The sequence below is a fragment of the Petromyzon marinus genome, chromosome 1, assembly GCF_048934315.1.
Source record: "Petromyzon marinus isolate PM22_M1 ecotype Great Lakes invasive population chromosome 1, UKy_Petmar_22M1.pri1.0, whole genome shotgun sequence".
Taxonomy (NCBI): Eukaryota; Metazoa; Chordata; class Hyperoartia; order Petromyzontiformes; family Petromyzontidae; genus Petromyzon; species Petromyzon marinus.
The window spans coordinates 15,193,019-15,211,168 of record NC_133667.1 but is presented as its reverse complement, the minus strand read 5'-3'; the positions used below and the strand labels follow the sequence as shown (position 1 = coordinate 15,211,168).

The following is an 18,150-nucleotide window of genomic DNA, read 5'->3' as shown; positions in this document are numbered from 1 at the left end:
ACAGAGACTCAGAGACACATAGAGACTCACAGAGATACATAAAGACTCATAGAGATGCATGGAGACCCATAGAATCTCAGAGATACACAGAGACTCAGAGATACATAGAGGCTCATAGAGACTCATAGATTACCTCGAGACACATAGATACATAGAGACTCATTGAGATACATATAAACTCATAAAGATACATAGAGGCTCATTGAGATACGTAGACTGATGCAGATACCTAGACTCATAGAAATACACAGAGAATCATAGAGATACATAGAGACTCAGAGACACATGGATTTTCAGAGATACAGAGACTCATAGAGATACCTAGAGAAAATTAAGTTAAGACCTCATATAGATACATAAATACTATAGATATACATAGACTCATAGAAATACCTAGATTCATACAGATACCTAGACCCATAGATATACATATATTATTATAGAGATATATAGACTCACAGAGATACTTAGAGATTGATAGAGATACACAGAGACTCACAGAGATACTTAGAGACTCACAGAGATACACAGAGACCCATAGAGATGCACGGAGGCTCATAGAGATGCAAAGAAACTCACAGAGACACATATAGACTCATAGAGATACATAGAGGCTCATAGAGATACCTATAGATACATAGATACAGAGACTCAGAGACACATAGAGACTCACAGAGATACATAAAGACTCATAGAGATGCATGGAGACCCATAGAATCTCAGAGATACACAGAGACTCAGAGATACATAGAGGCTCATAGAGACTCATAGATTACCTCGAGACACATAGATACATAGAGACTCATTGAGATACATATAAACTCATAAAGATACATAGAGGCTCATTGAGATACGTAGACTGATGCAGATACCTAGACTCATAGAAATACACAGAGAATCATAGAGATACATAGAGACTCAGAGACACATGGATTTTCAGAGATACAGAGACTCATAGAGATACCTAGAGAAAATTAAGTTAAGACCTCATATAGATACATAAATACTATAGATATACATAGACTCATAGAAATACCTAGATTCATACAGATACCTAGACCCATAGATATACATATATTATTATAGAGATATATAGACTCACAGAGATACTTAGAGATTGATAGAGATACACAGAGACTCACAGAGATACTTAGAGACTCACAGAGATACACAGAGACTCATGGAGATGCATGGAAACTCAAAGAGATACACAGAGATACACAGAGACTCATAGAGATGCATGGAGACTCATAGAGATACACAGAGACTCATGGAGATGCATGGCGACTCATAGAGATACACAGAGACTCATGGAGATGCATGTAGACTCATAGAGATACACAGATACTCAGGGAGATACACAGAGACTCATAGAGATACACAGAGACTCACAGACATAGACAGAGACTCAGGGAGATACACAGAGACTCATAGAGATACACAGAGGCTCACAGAGACACATATAAACTGGGTGAAAAAGTGAGCTCGAATTTGTTTTGTATGCCTTGATCTTCGGCCATCTGGCGCCCAAGATAACTTGTCCCGGGGGAGAAAAAAAAAGAAAGAAGCGGGGGACAGGTGGCCAACTCTGGTCGGCTTGACGCTCTCGGTGTCACGGGGCACGGGGTGGGGCGGACACGGAGCGGCGACGTCCTCCGTGCCCTCGCGCTCACGTAGCGGGCGGAACGCCGCCACCGCCTCGAGCTGAACCGATACCGAGAGCGATGCGGCTTCCGGAAAGAGAATCAGAGTCAATTGAATTTATACTGCGGGAGGAATCCGATGAGCTTTAAAGCTCTTTCCTCCCCCCCCCCCCCCCACAGATGTCCAGTCGGGGGGGCGGGGGAGGGCACGGGGTAAGAACGTTACAACAACAAACACAATTAGAAAAAAACACATACAAATAAAACCAAAACCATCCCCATCTTACCAGGCAAAGCCCACTGAGGTCTTAGCTTAATTTTCAAAAGAGACCCCGGTTATCACAAATGATAGCCGCTCAACGAAGTGGCTTCTTCATCATCATCACGTGGACATTTAAATCAGTATGCCAAATACTCTGAACGCCGTGACGTTGATTCTAAATGCGGAGGGAAAAATCGGAGGACCCGGAGAAAAAAAATCCACACGACCACAAGGAGAGAGACAGAGACACCGCAAACTCCAAATATGCAGCAGGCGTCAGCGTCGGGATCGAACCCACGACCACCTGTATACCAGGCGTTAGGAGTGCTCTCTCTCTCTCCTGCAACCCAATTAACATGGCTGCCTTCCCCTCTCCTCTCCCTTACCAGCTGCGGCGAGAGAGAGATGGAGAGAGCGCGGCCAGAGAGAGATAAGAGAGACTGTGAGAGTGGTGGTGGTGGTAGTGGGGTAGCGGTCGTGTAGCGCTTAGAGCGCACTGCGCTACGATCCCGGCGCACCCCCAGTTCGATTCCCGCTCACGGCCACCAACACCGATGAAGATCAGAATCTGACTCGGCCTCAAACGAGCACCTGGTGCGGTGGTGAGAGAGAGCGCGCATCCGTGGCGTGCGCAGCGTTTGCGAGAGGTGAGGAGAGAAAGAGAGAGAGAGGCAACGAGAGACAGAGAGAGAGAGATAGAGCGTGCGTAGCGTTTGAGAGAGGGGAGGAAAGCGTGAAAGAGAGAGAGGCCAAGAGAGAGAACGCGCATCCGTGCATGCGTAGCGTTTGATGCAACTGCACACACACGCACGCGCGCACACGCACGAGCGCCTCCGGGCCCTTCTCTGTTGGTGTGGCAAAGGGTTTGGCGGTGTAGCCGTGTAATAAGTTTACCGATGGTGTTTGTTTACCGTATGGAAGGCACGGCGGGTGGGGTGGCGGTAGGTGGTGGTGGTGGCGGCGGCGGGGGGCGGGGACCGAGTGAATAGGCAACCCAGGCGCCGCGCGCGGCAGAGTTGCCGGCGGGGACGATTTGGCGCGGCTCGTGGGAACGTGACGACTCATTCCTTGTTTGCTACTGCGTGAGGGGTGTGGGAGGGGGGGTAGGATCCTAGGAACCCGTCCGCGCACGGGGTCATCTCCCGGAAAAAGGCACAGCCGCGTCGTCGATTTATTATCCGGCGTCGACGCGATTGTCCGGCCGCTTCCCGGCGTTATTCGCCGGTGCCCCCCCCCCCGGTGCCCCCCCCCGGTGCCCCCCCCCCCCGGTGCCCCCCCCCCCCCCCGGTGCCCGATGGGGCAAAGCCGGCAAGAACTCCGCTCCGAAGGCTGTGAACCAGGCCCGGCGATCGGCCACCGAGAAGCGTCACAACAACAACAACAACAAAAGTGGCTACGCTTGCCTTTCGGTGTCAAATATGATATATATACACACACACGGGACATTATACACCACGTACAACTGCGTAAACAATTCGAAGAGTGCGTGTGATGCGGGGAGCGGCAGTGAGGTCGCGGTTAGCGCTGCGCTGCGCTACGAACCCGGCTACGCCCCGAGTTCGATTCCCGCTCGCGGCCAACGCCGGCGACGTTTGTCTCAACCGGAAGTGGGCCTCCCCCTAGGTCGACTCGGCCTCGAATGAGTAGCCGGTGCGGTGTGCAAACATCGCCACTGGGGAGACAAAGGCGGTCGGGCGCGGTGTTGGCCAACCCCACCCCCTCGTGCGTCGTGCCGGCCTTCGTAGGTGCTGCTCGCTAACAGCACTTGCCCCAACAGTCTGTTCAGGCTATACGGGGGGGATCTTTGTCTTTTTTTGTTCGCTGGTGTGCAGCACAGCGAGTGAAATAAGTCCGAAGAGCCGGTGCGGTCGCGCAGTACAGCCGGTGGTGCAGTGTGCGGTACAGCCGGTGGTGCAGTTTGCAGTGCAGGCTGTGTGTGGTGCACAGTGTGTGGTGCAGGCTGTGTGTGGTGCACAGTGTGCCGTGCAGGCTGTGTGTCGTGCAGGCTGTGTGTGGTGCAGGCTGTGTGTGGTGCAGGCTGTGTGTGGTGCAGGCTGAGAGCGGTGCAGGCTGTGTGTGGTGCACAGTGTGTGGTGCAGGCTGTGTGTGGTGCAGGCTGTGTGTGGTGCAGGCTGTGTGTGGTGCAGGCTGTGTGTGGTGCACAGTGTGTGGTGCAGGCTGTGTGTGGTGCAGTGTGCAGTGCAGGCTGTGTGTGGTGCAGGCTGTGTGTGGTGCAGGCTGTGTGTGGTGCAGGCTGTGTGTGGTGCAGGCTGTGTGTGGTGCAGGCTGAGAGCGGTGCAGGCTGTGTGTGGTGTAGGCTGTGTGTGGTGCAGGCTATGTGTGGTGCAGGCTGTGTGTGGTGCAGGCTGAGAGCGGTGCAGGCTGTGTGTGGTGCAGGCTGTGTGTGGTGCAGGCTGTGTGTGGTGCAGGCTGTGTGTGGTGCAGGCTGTGTGTGGTGCACAGTGTGTGGTGCAGGCTGTGTACCGTGCAGGCGGTGTGCGGTGCAGGCTGTGTGTGGTGCAGGCTGTGTGTGGTGCAGGCTGTGTGTGGTGCAGGCTGTGTGTGGTGCAGGCTGTGTACGGTGCAGGCTGTGTGCGGTGCAGGCTGTGTGCGGTGCAGGCTGTGTGTGGTGCACAGTGTGTGGTGCAGGCTGTGTGTGGTGCACAGTGTGTGGTGCAGGCTGTGTGTGGTGCAGGCTGTGTGTGGTGCAGGCTGTGTGTGGTGCAGGCTGTGTGTGGTGCACAGTGTGTGGTGCAGGCTGTGTGTGGTGCACAGTGTGTTGTGCAGGCTGTGTGTGGTGCAGGCTGTGTGCGGTGCAGGCTGTGTGTGGTGCAGGCTGTGTGTGGTGCAGGCTGTGTGTGGTGCAGGCTGTGTGTGGTGCACAGTGTGTGGTGCAGGCTGTGTGTGGTGCAGGCTGTGTGTGGTGCTGGCTGTGTGTGGTGCACAGTGTGTGGTGCACAGTGTGTGGTGCAGGCTGTGTGTGGTGCAGGCTGTTTGTGGTGCAGGCTGTGTGTGGTGCAGGCTGTGTGTGGTGCAGGCTGTGTGTGGTGCAGGCTGTGTGTGGTGCAGGCTGTGTGTGGTGCACAGTGTGTGGTGCAGGCTGTGTGTGGTGCAGGCTGTGTGTGGTGCAGGCTGTGTGTGGTGCAGGCTGTGTGTGGTGCAGGCTGTGTGTGGTGCACAGTGTGTGGTGCAGGCTGTGTGTGGTGCAGGCTGTGTGTGGTGCAGGCTGTGTGTGGTGCAGGCTGTGTACGGTGCAGGCTGTGTGTGGTGCAGGCTGTGTGTGGTGCAGGCTGTGTGTGGTGCAGGCTGTGTGTGGTGCAGGCTGTGTGTGGTGCACAGCGCGTGGTGCGGTGAGGCGCGCCAGCCCCCGCTGCACTCACTCTCGGCGAACACCACCAGGCCGGCCACCAGCAGCGTCGCCGCGGCAACGCCGACCGCCAGCCTCCCGTTGCCAGGCAACGCCATCGCGGGGCGTCACGGCAACCGCGTGGGGTGGGGTGGTGGAGAGGGGAGGGGTTGGGGTGGGGGGGTGTGGTGGTGGTGGTGAGGGGGGGGGGGTATTGGGCAAGGGGGTCGGGGTGAATATGGGCGCCTGAAAACTCCTGCGCGCAGACGCGATGAGATGGGGATGGGTTGTGATGCCTTCGCCGAATTCTCTTCGCGATTGAATGAGGAGGTGGCAGGCTGAGTCGGGGGTTGGGTTGGGTGGGGGGGGGCTGTGTAGTGAAGGGGGGGGGGTCGGTGACGATGTGAGTGGGAGTGAAATTGAAGGCGGGGTTTGCTCGGATGTGACGGGCGACCAATCGAAAACCTGGAAAGACAGAGATGGGGGGGGGCGAGAGAGAGATGGAGAGAGAGAGAGAGGGGTACAAAAAAAATCAAATTATACAAAGATGAGTGTCGCGAGCGATTTCCCTTCATAATCCCCTACGAGATTTTGGAGGAGCGACTCCCGTGTACACAAACGCACGCACGCACGCGCGCGCGCGCGCTCGCTCACTCGCTCGCGCCCGGCACTCAATCAACTCAGAGCCGTATTAGGTCAGACCTTGCTGGTAATTTACCCAGGGATTCTGAGCCTCGGATTTCAGTCGCTCCGTTTGCACAGAGGCGGGTTTGGGTGTGGAGGAGGGGGGTGGGGAGGCGTGCAGATTGTGCGTGTGTGTCTGTAGTGTGTGTGTGTGTGTGGTGTGTGTCTGTAGTGTGTGTCGGTAGTGTGTGTGTGTCTGTAGTGTGTGTGTCTATAGTGTGTCTGTGTCAGTAGTGTGTGTCTGTAGTGTGTGTGTCTATAGTGTGTGTGTGTCAGTAGTGTGTGTCTGTAGTGTGTGTGCTTATAGTGTGTGTGTGTCAGTAGTGTTTCTGTAGTGTGTGTCTGTAGTGTGTCTGTAGTGTGTGTCTGTAGTGTGTGTATTTGTGTGTTGGTAGTGTATGTGTCGGTGATGTCAACATGGCGCTTGTGCCGGGCTATGTGCACGTTAAAGTCACGTGAAGTGTCGAACGCCCGCTGGCAGGAGGTCACGGGACAGACACAGGTGCCATGGGTCGATTTACTGAGATGAGTGGCTGATGCACCACCGGTGCCCCTGACTGTGGCAACTTGCTGTGTTTTAGCCACCCGGCGCTCCGCTCGTTGTTGTGAGCATCGCTCCTCTGCCCTCCGTTGTTGCTGGAGGGCGACTGCCTCCAACTGCCCAACAGCGTCCTTCACGAGCCTCCTCCACAGAGACCGATCTTGACACCGCTGGTACCAGTCATCGACAAGTCCACTCAGCTCTACATCCTCTTGTACCACATCACTCCATCTCTTCTCTAGCCCGTGCCGTGCACGTTTAGCTCCCTCGATCCGGCCGAACAAAAGCTGTTTTGGCATGCGGTGGCTGGGCATGCAGGCTACATGGCCCAGCCAACGCAGCCTTGCCTGCCGGAGGAGCTCGCCGATGGGACTTTGTCCAGATCTTTCAAGGATTTGTGAGCTCCTGACACAATACAGCCTGGTTAAACCCAGGATGGATTGTAGGCAGGCCAGCCTAAATGTTTCTAACAGGCTAAGATGTTCCATTAGGGGGAGTCCACGTTTCGCAAGCGTAGAGAAGGTAGGGCATGACCGTGGCCGACAAGACCCAAAGCTTCGTGTGGAGTGACAGACCAGGTAGCTGCCACACCACCCTAGGCAGCTGATGAAAAGATATTGCCGCTCGACTGATTCGGGAGTGAGACCTCTGCTGTCAAACCGGAGCCGGTCATGAGCACACTGACCAGGCGTGGAAAACTCTCCACTCTCTCCACAGCTGCCCCATGGGGGTGGAGTGTCTGATGGCACAAAATACCCAGGCAGACACAGAGACACACCAACACACACACAGACCCCCACACACAGGGACTCAAACACACACAGGCAGACACACACAGACACACCAACAAAGACACACCAACACACACACATACCCACGCAAACAGACCCACACATACACAGGGTCCCACACACACAAACACACACACCAACAAACACACACAGACACACACACCAACAAAGACCAAGACAAAGATCCCCCGTATAGCCTTAACAGACTGTCGGGGCAAGTGCTGTTAGCGAGCACCTATGAAGGCCGGAACGATACACGAGGGGGTGGGTGGCCAGCACCACGCCCGACCGCCTTTCTCTCCCTACTGGCAATGTTTACACACCGCACCAGGTACTCATTTAAGGCTGAGTCGACCTAGGGGAGGCCCGGGACCGGTTCAGATAATCGTCACTGTTGTTGGCCGTGAGCGGGAACCGAACCCGTGTCGCCGGGTTCATAGCGCAGCGCGCTACCCGCTACCACTACCGCACAGACAGACACACACCCCAACACGTACCAACACACACACACACACTCCGTGTCAGCTCTCCTCTCCGCACACGCGAGCCGGAGCCCCCCCTCTCCCTTTCTCCCCTCTCCCGCTCTCTGTGTGCTCAATTCCGCTTTGTTTTGATCTCTCGCCCAGGCTGATCTCTCCCCAATTCCGATCCGCCACCTCGCTCCTCGTTGTCGGTCGGTGGCTTTGAACGAACGCACAACGCGTTCCCTGGCCTGCAGGCTGGCTCCACATGCAAAGACAAGATTCCCCAGCCGCCCCCCGACCCGCCCCGTATAGCCTCCACGAGACTGTTGGGGCAAGTGCTGTTAGCGAGCACCTGTAAAGGCTGGCACGGCACACGAGCGGGTGGGTGGCCAACACCACGCCCGGCCGCCTTGGCGATGTTCGCACACTGCACCAGGTACTCATTTGAGGCTTAGTCGACCGAGGGGGAGGCCCAGGGCCGGTTCAGATAATCGTCACTGTGGTGTTGGCCGTGAGCGAGAATCGAACTCGGCTCGCTTGCCGGGTTTGTTAGCGGTTAGCACGCTAACCGCTGCACCACCGCTCCACACACAGAGACACGCACAGACAGATAGACGCGCACACACGCACGCAGATCAGTTTCAAGTGGAATCTGAAGTCTTCCCGGGTTTCCCCGCTCTGGTCGATACGGTCGTAAATGACTCTCCGTGTCAGTGTGCAAACATTAGCGCTGGGAAACACACAGACAGCCGAGGCCACGTGTGTAGTTAATATGGGGTGCTCCAGATGTCTTGTGACCCCCCCCCCGCCCCCTACAATTAATTTACCTCTTTGCTTCTTTCGGTAAAGTCACGCAGAAAGAAACTAAATTGAATAATAGAGTACGACGTTTCGATTGCAACACAAGCAACCGTCATCAGGTAGAACTACATTTGAGAGAGAGACAAAACACAGACACGGAGACAAACAGACAGACACACAGGCAGAGACAACACAGACACACAGAGAGAGAGATGCACACAACATCGACACACAGAGACCCAATGCCTCTCTCTCTCTCTACCGAAAGAACAAAAGAGGACTTCCTGCAGTCACGAAAGCTTCAAATCAAATTAACTGACCCTTCCCATTTTTTTGTTTCCTTTGCATATTCCCTTTGGGATTATTTCGCTGCTATGAATGTCCAAAGTGATGGTGGCCGCTTTGTTTAGCGGCCACCATCACTTGTTGATAGCCAGGGTCGCTTTTGTCACGGTAAGTTTCAGTTTGCAGTTGAATTTATTATGGATAACCCTGTGAGCCATGCGGCTCTTGGCTCGGGCGCAATCGCAGCAAACAAAAACGTGAACAAGAAACATCTTAAAGTGACTACACGCAACAGAAAAAAAAATCCAGAAAAAACACCGTATTGCAACGCTGTGTGCAAAAAGCTCAGTTGGGGCTTCGCCTGCTAGGATGGTTCGGTGTTGTATCTGCGGCGTGTTTGGGCGATTTGTGTTTACCCTTCTTGTACTTTGCACCACTATCGAGTCTCTGTAACCGTCTGTTGTTGCAACGTTCTCATCCCCGCGGCACCCGACTGGACCATCTGTGGACAAAAGAGCTTTATAGCTCATCGGATGCATCCTTGCAGTGAATACAATAGTCTGAAGATCATAATGTTCGTGCCTGTTTTAAATAAAGCTTACTTGTAAAAGTTTTTGACAACTAAATCGAGGGAGGTGATGGGGGGAGGTGGGGGGGGTGGTCACAAGACATGTGGACCCACCTTCTGCACAGGCAAGCTCATAGTTTAGCTAACCAAAGATCTCCCAACCCCCTCGTGTGCCGTGCTGCCAACCGAACGGGTTGGCAGCAGCGGTGGGGGGGGGGGGTGTTCTGTTTTCGAGAATGTTCCGTGAAGACAAAAATTTGGTGGTCGCCGGCCTCGTAGCGCAGCGTCGCTAACCACTGCGCCACCGCTCCCCCACCGTCATCATCACTACCACCACCACCACCGCCGCCACACGTATGCACCGTGGTTGCCGAGACGCTCGCACGCGTGCCCTTTCACGGGCACAGCGAGCGACATAACCCGCCTTTAAAAACAACAACGATAATAACGATGATGCTATTCGTAACATAAAAAATAAAGAATAAAAGCGCCCACGACACGGAGCCAATTAACGAGGTACAACCCCATTAGCGCCGCAGGCAATGTCCGCGTCTCCTGGTCTCCGCACGCCCCCCACGTGCCACGTGCCGGACACGACGGGACATCCTCACGCGCGCGATGCCGAACGGAGACAAAGATAAAGATTTCGCCACCCCCCCCCCCCCCCCCCAGTATGATTGAAAGCTTTCGTGACTGCAGTAATTCATATTCTTAGCTCTTTCGGTAAAGTCACCACGTTGAAGGGAAACAATAAAATAATAATAAAATATATATAAAACTATACAAATTCTCACGACGTTTCGACCGTAACACAAACGGTCGTCATTAGGTGTGAAAAACCAACGGCAAGAAACATTTGAAAGAAGTCTTATATATATATTTATTCTTTTATTGTTTCCCTTCAACGTGACTTTACCGAACGAGCTAAGAATAACCCTTACTAAGTTGGCTGTGTCGGGTGGTGGCGGGTTTTAACGACACAATTATACATTTATGCGATCTAACCCAAAAATCCTCTATTATGGAGCCTTGACAGAACGCCGTTTAGCGAGCCGCATCTTATGAAGGCCGGAATGGTACGGCATGGGGGTGAGTGGCCGGCACCACGCCCGGCCGCCTTTGTCTCCCTAGTAGCGATGTTTTTACGCACTACACCAGGTACTTATTTGAGGCTGAGCAGACCTAGGGGAGGCCTAGGACCGGTTCAGATAATCATCATCAGTGGTGTTGGTGGCCGTGAGCGGGAATGGAACTCGGGTCGCCGGGTCCGTAGCGCAGCATAGCGCTAACCGCTACACCACCGCTCCTCAAAGATACAAAGACAAAGATCCCCCGTATCGCCTTCACAGACTGTTGGGGCAAGTGCTGTCAGCGAGCACTTATTAAGGTCGGAACGGCACACGAGGGGGTGGGTGGCCAGCGCCAGGCCCAGCCGCCTTTGTCTCCCCAGTGGCGATGTTTTTAAGCACCACACCGGGTACTCATTTGAGGCTGAGTCGACCTAGGGGAGGCTCAAGAGCGGTTCAGATAATCGTCACTGATGTTGGCCGTGAGCGCGAATCGAACTCGGTCACCAACAGCGGTGACAATTATTCGATCCGCGGGAGACAAAGGCGGCCGGGCGCGCGTGTTGCTGGCCACGCACCCCCTCGTGTGCCGTGCCGGCCTTCGCAGGTGCTGCCGCTAGCAAACAGCGCTTGCTCCAATGGTCTGTTGAGGCTTTAGTCTTTGGAGTAGCATTCATCTCAGTCGTCTCAGTCAGTCAACCCATGGCACCTGGGACTGTCCCGTGACCTCCTGCAAGCGGGCGTGGCCTTAACTTGCACACAGTGAAGAGCCGTCTAAACGGAGCCCCGCATTAAACGTGGCCTCAAGACCTCGGTGGCTCGAGGGCGGAGCATCGTCGTCAGAGATCGGTGCCAGACGAGACACGTGGCCGCTTACTCGACGCGCATCGCCACGACGAGACAGAGAGAGGAGGAGGAGGAGAAAGCGGAAATGGCAAATGACGAAATGCAGCAGTGGGCAACCACCACCGCCCAAACCACCACCTACTGCGGGGGCTTATCTGCTTCATTGATGATGATGATAATGGTGATGATGACCTCATGAACACAGGGCACCACACACACAATTATTTGTGGGTTTTACAAATGCTGCAAAACGGGCCACAAATTAATTATGAGTTGGGCCCACAACGAACACAGCGGGGGGGCGGGGGGGGGCGGTATTATACCTACCACTGGTTCTACAATCACGACGTCAGAGCTCATTTATCCACGGGTCTTTATAATTAACGCAATCAGGACTCACGTTATCTATGGTTTAGGCCCGCCGCACGATAACGTGGAGGGGGGGGAGTGGCTGGTCCCCTCCCCCCCCCCCCCCCCCACGTTATCCATGGGTTTTGTTTACCAATTATGGAAACGGCGCACGCCATTATGCACGGGGGGAGGGCATTACAAATCGTGAAATCAAGGGGGTGCACATTATCTACGGTTCAAGGCGCGCGGCGCGAACACAGGTTCCCGCGATATCGGTCGTGGGTTTAAGCAAAAAAAATATCGCGGCGGCGAGGGACGCACATTAATCGTGGGGCGGCCAGACGCTCGTGTGGGCGTGAGAAGAGCGCCCAATGCGGTGGATTATTCACGTGGGGCCCCAGAGCTTGAGTAGAACCGCGGTTCGTTTACAGATATAAAACTACAACTAATCTATTTTTATTTTATCAGGTAAGGCCCCACTGAGCTGTGTAGCTCTTTTGTCAGAAGCGACGTGGCCATCACAAATGATGGCTCAACGAAAGTGGGCTTATCATCATCGTCGCGTGAAAATGTATAGCAGCTGCCAAAATACTTCTAAGCGCGTGACGTCGGTGCTAAATGTGGAGGGGAAAAACCGGAGGACTTCCCGGAGAAAAATTCACGTGACCGCGGGGAGAGAGACACCGCAAACTCCAAATATGCATGCCTCAGGGTCGGGATCGAATCCACGACCTCCTGTATACCAGGCGAGGTAGTTAACATCTCCTACCCACCGTGATGATGATGAGAGAGAGACACGCAAACTCCAAATATACAGCAGGCGTCGTCAGGGTCGGGATTGAATCCACGACCTCCTGTATACCGGGCGAGGTAGTTAACATCTCGCCACAAGCCTGAAATCTATAACGATTTTTATTTTATTGTAACCAGGTAAGACCCACTGAACTATTTAGCTTTTTTCAGACGCAACCTGGGCACAAATTACAGCTCAACGAAGTGGCTCATCATCAAATCTACAGCAGGCTTCAGGGTCGGGATCGAACCCACGGCCTCCTGTATACCAGACGAGTTAGTTAACATCTCCTAGCCATCTGATATAAATCTTGCGCTAGAGATGCTCGTGAAGAGGGCTGCGGGCGGTGGTGGTGGAGGTGGGGGGGGAGCGGTGGCGCAGCAGTTAAGACTATACAGCGGATCTTGGTTTCGTGTGTTTGTTCGGCGCTCCATAACAGCACTCTGTTAAGGCTCTAGGGGGGGATCTTTGGCTTTGTATTGTCAACAATCACCCTGCTGTACTGCGAAACCTGCGGCGAGCCGAGTTTGATTCCCGTTCAGGCCCACCGCCACTACCAACACCGGCGATAGTGATTGTCTGACCTGGTCCAGTGCCTCCCCTCGGTCTACTCAGCCTCAAATGAGTACCCAGTGCGGTGTATAAAACATCGCCACTGTGGAGAGACAAACGCATGCCCAGGGCATGGTGCTGGCCACACCACTCCACGTGTGCTGCTGTCCCGGTCTTGGTGGTATCACACCACTCCTCCTCCTGTGCAACTGTGCCAGTCTTGGTGGTATCACACCACTCCTCATCGTGTGCTGCTGTCCCGGTCTTGGTGGTATGACACCACTCCTCCTCGTGTGCCACTGTGCCGGTCTTGGTGGTATGACACCACTCCTCCTCGTGTGCCACAGTGCCGGTCTTGGTGGTATCACACCACTCCTCCTCGTGTGCTGCTGTCCCGGTCTTGGTGGTATCACACCACTCCTCCTCGTGTGCCACAGTGCCGGTCTTGGTGGTATCACACCACTCCTCCTCGTGTGCTGCTGTCCCGGTCTTGGTGGTATGACACCACTCCTCCTCGTGTGCTGCTGTGCCGAACTTGGTGGTATGACACCACTCCTCCTCGTGTGCAACTGTGCCGGTCTTGGTGGTATGACACCACTCCTCCACGTGTGCCGCTGTGCCGGTCTTGGTGGTATGACACCACTCCTCCTCGTGTGCTGCTGTCCCGGTCTTGGTGGTATGACACCACTCCTCCTCGTGTGCCACAGTGCCGGTCTTGGTGGTATCACACCACTCCTCCTCGTGTGCAACTGTGCCGGTCTTGGTGGTATGACACCACTCCTCCACGTGTGCTGCTGTGCCGGTCTTAGTGGTATCACACCACTCCTCCACGTGTGCTGCTGTCCCGGTCTTGGTGGTATGACACCAATCATCCTCGTGTGCCACTGTGCCGGTCTTGGTGGTATGACACCACTCCTCCTCGTGTGCAACTGTGCCAGTCTCAGTGGTATCACACCACTCCTCCACGTGTGCTGCTGTCCCGGTCTTGGTGGTATGACACCAATCATCCTCGTGTGCCACTGTGCCGACCTTGGTGGATGCTACTCGCTCACAGCGCTTGCCCCCAACAGTCCGTTGGAGGCTACAAGTGGCGACAATGAAGAAACTCTGGTGAGGATGGCGACACTTTCGGAAGACCGCGCGGGGGGCGAGAATGGTGGGGTAGAGGGGTGGGGGCAGGGGTGGAGGCACCCGCTGACTGCGGCTTAACTTTGAGCACGCTTCACGAAGGTCTTATTTGAGTGGACGCAGTAGGGATTTTTTTTCTTCATTTTTTGTTTAAATCAAAATCAATCACGGGAGATTTTTTTAAAAATTCATCTTCTTTACTTTACGGGATTTCCATTCGCCTAAAGTAATGCAAATTACGCCCGAGGAACTCCCGGCGGGCGTCGCCCGCTTGGAGGGGATGAGCGTCCGCCTCTTCGGGAGGGAGAAAAATTAGCAGAAGATTTAAAATAAAAACCGCTCTTTTTCAGAAGCGACCTGGCCACCACAAATGATAACAGTTCAACGAAGTGGGATTATCATCATCATAGCGTGGGAATGTACAGCAGCGGCCAGATAACGCTCTGAACGCGTGACGTCGAATCTAAATGTGGAGGGGAAAAAACCGGAGGACCCGGAGAAAAGTCCACGCGACCACGGGGAGAGTGAATGTGCAAATTCCAAATATACAGCAGGCGTTAGGGTAGAGATAGAACTAACGACCTCCTGCATACCAGGCGAGGTAGTTAACATCTCCTAGCCACCGTGGAGCCCCAAACTGTCGGGGGCACGTGTTGTTAGCGAGTAGCAGGAGCCCCTATGAAGGGCGGCATGGCGCACTCGACGGGGGGAGAGAGAGACACGCAAATTCCAAATATACAGCAGCAGGCATCGTCAAAGTCAGAATCGAACCCACGACCTCCTGTATACTAGGCGAGGTAGTTAACATCTCCTGTGGACAGTGCACCGCTCCCTGCCGACCAGACTACGCGTGTTTAATTTTTCTCCCTCTCTCCTCAAAGACCTACCAAGCCCCCCCTACCCCCATGCCCCCCCCGCCCCCCCCAAAGAAATCCGTGAACACCAATTAGCTAATATGACCCTAGAGATAATAAAAAATACCCACCCCAGTGTCACATTTCAATACAGGTTACGTGTGTATGTATGTATGTATGTCAGGGGTGGACCTGTGGGTGAGGGAAGGGGTTTATATGTACAGCGTGTTGAACTTGCTAATTGGAGGTTCACTTACAAAAACAAAGATCCCCCGTATAGCCTCAACAGACTGTTGGGGCAAGTGCCGTTAGCGAGTAGCACCTATGAAGGCCGGGACGGCACACGAGGGGAGTGGGTGGCCTGTACCACTCCCGGCCGCTTGTGTCTCCCCAGTGGCGATGTTTACACACCATACCAGGTACTCATTTGAGGTTGAGTCGACCTAGGGGAGTCCCAGGACCGGTCCAAATAATCGTCACTGGTTTTGGCCGTTGAGCGGGAATCGAACTACTTACACATACAGACACCAAGACCCACCACACACAATAAGGGGGATACCACCACCACCATAACAACAATAATAATTCTATTGACACAGCGCTTTTCATCAAGGATCTCAAAGCGCTGTACAGGACTCATTGGAAGAGAACGGGATCGTGGGAAACGCAGAGATGATACACACACACAAAAGGCAAGGAGGAAAGAGAGAGAGAGGAGTTGGAGGAGCGAGAGAGAGAGCGAGAGTGTGAGCGAGCGACAAATCAACAAAACGGCCGGGACAATGAAGTTTTGTCAAAACATCAAAACAGAATTGACCTCCTCGGGATCCGACGGATCTTCTCGGCTCTGGCGCTAAAGCCCCGGGGGAGCCCGTGCCATCGATATTCGACGATTTAGGGCCGGCCGCGTCTCTAAAATGCTTAATCAATGCCCACTCGATGGGGTCGTCGCGGACACCCATCGCCGATAGAGCCCGCGCGGTGAAAGTGCGCCGTGTCTGGCGCGCTGCCCGTGCGTGGCTCCGCAAGAGCGTCAGAACGGTGCGCGCGTTCCCGCGTCTCCGCGAAGAAGAGTGCTCCCGAACGGGGGAGAAGACCCGCGATCGCGTGCGGCGAAGTGTGAACGCCACCGCCGCACGCGAAGCTCTGTAGCTCTGTTTTAAATTTTCACTTCAAACTTATCGTGACTGCAGGAATTCATATTCTTGGTTCTTTCGGTACAGTAACGTAGATAGAAAATAAGATTAAAATAACAGATAATAAAATAAAAAATAAGATAATCCTTTTCTCTCCGCCTGATGTCTTAGACCGCTTGTGTTGCGATCGAAACGTCGTGGGTTTTTTGCTTTTATTATATTCAATTTAGCATTTCTATTTAAAAAAAATATATTTTCTTTTATTATCTGTTATTTTAATTTTATTTTCTACCTACATAACTTTACCGAAAGAACCAAGAATATGAGCTCTATTTTAGCTCTCTTTTTTTACTCTCAGAATAGGTTTTACCCTTACTGGCAATAACACAGGTGTTGAGATGACGCCAAACAAAAACCTTTTGCAAGGAATCATTAAGCACTGTGTATTTGTGGTTAACACGCAAACAAAAACACACGCTCTGGTAGTATATGATGATGCATTGTCTTTGAAACTGATTAGTCCACACCAGAGACAGCTTTCTTTAGAGCCTAGTCTCAAACAGTGTTAGAGCAGAGGACGCCAGAAGGCGGACAGCACCAAGACAATGCACTGTCAGGACATTGAGAGCTCGGGGTGAGCAGCTACATCTTATATTTTGATACTGACAAGGGAGGTCCCATGATTTTTTTAGCTCTCTTTTTAAGAAGCTCTCTTTTTTAGCTTTTTTTAGCTCTCTTTTTTAGCTCTCTTTTTTAGCTCTCTTTTTAGCTCTATTTTTTAGCTCTCTCTTTTTTAGCTCTCTTTTCAGCTCTCTTTTTTAGCTTTTTAGCTCTCTTTCTTTAGCTCTCTTTAGAGCTTTTTTAGCTCTCTTTTTTAGCTCTCTCTTTTTAGCTCTCTTTAGAGCTTTTTTTAGCTCTCTTTTTAGCTCTCTTTTTAGCTCTCTTTTTCAGCTTTCTTTTTTAGCTCTCTTTTTTAGCTCTCTTTTTTTTAGCTCTCTTTAGAGCTTTTTTTAGCTCTCTTTTTTAGCTCTCTTTAGAGCTTTCTTAGCTCTCTTTTTAGCTCTATTTTTAGCTCTCTTTTTAGCTCTCTTTTTCAGCTCTCTTTTTTAGCTTTTTTTAGCTCTCTTTTTAGCTTTTTTTAGCTCTCTTTAGAGCTTTTTTAGCTCTCTTTTTTTAGCTCTCTTTAGAGCTTTTTTTTTAGCTATTTTTAGCTCTCTTTTTTAGCTCTCTTTTTAATTCTCTTTTTCAGCTCTTTTTAGCTTTTTTTAGCTCTCTTTTTTAAGCTCTCTTTAGAGCTTTTTTTAGCTCTCTTTTTTAGCTCTCTTTTTTAGCTCTCTTTAGAGCTTTTATTTAGCTCTCTTTTTTAGCTCTCCTTTTTTAGCTCTCTTTAGTGCTTTTTTAGCTCTTTTTTTAGCTCTTTTTTAGCTCTCTTTTTGAGCTCTCTTTTCAAGCTCTCTGTTTTTAACTCTCTTTTTCACGAAGCGACCCGGCCACCACAGACGATCGCCGTTCACCGGAGGGCGCGCGCCACGCGAGTGCCGCTCGCACGCGGAAGCGTCCGGGAAGTTCTCCCCTGTGAGTTCTCTCGCAACGCGGACGTATAATCGATTCGAAAAGAAACAACCCCCACCCACCCACCCACTGCTAACCGTTAATGTGTAACGTCTCACGAAATGACAACACGTATTATTGTTCATTGCTTATGTCAATTGCCCAACCCCCCCCCCCCCAACTCCGCTCCTCTTATGATGATTAAAATAATAATGCCTTTTACAAAGCTCACGTGCAACGTATTTGTTGTGACAGATCACAGAGGGCCCCGTCACAGATTTATGTCATTGGGGTAGGCGGTGGGGTGGGAGGTGGAGGGGTGAAAAAGGGGGAGGGGGTGGAGGGAGAGAGAGAGAGGGGCCTCCCCTAGGTCGACTCAGCCTAAAATTAGTACCTGGTGCGGTATGTAAACATCGCGCACTAGGGAAGACAATGGCGGCTGGGCGTGGTGTTGGCCACCCACCCCCCTTGTGTGCCATGCTCACCT

General features: G+C 52.6%; 1 protein-coding gene across 6 annotated transcripts in view; it reads right to left on the bottom strand.

Moving 5' to 3' along the window:
* The window catches only part of LOC116943560 (receptor-type tyrosine-protein phosphatase S-like), a 338,660-nt gene that overhangs the window by 214,359 nt on the left and 106,151 nt on the right, over positions 1 to 18,150 (bottom strand). For 2 of the 6 annotated variants that reach the window (XM_076062934.1, XM_076062987.1), the window contains exon 1: positions 2,817 to 3,054. In XM_076062934.1, the coding sequence (XP_075919049.1) occupies positions 2,817 to 2,970 (154 nt within the window). In that variant the 5' untranslated portion in view covers positions 2,971 to 3,054. Of the gene's footprint in view, positions 1 to 2,816; positions 3,055 to 5,285; positions 5,717 to 18,150 lie in introns of those variants that run through there. The other 4 variants (XM_076062966.1, XM_076063041.1, XM_076063098.1 and 1 more) reach the window with 3 other exon arrangements.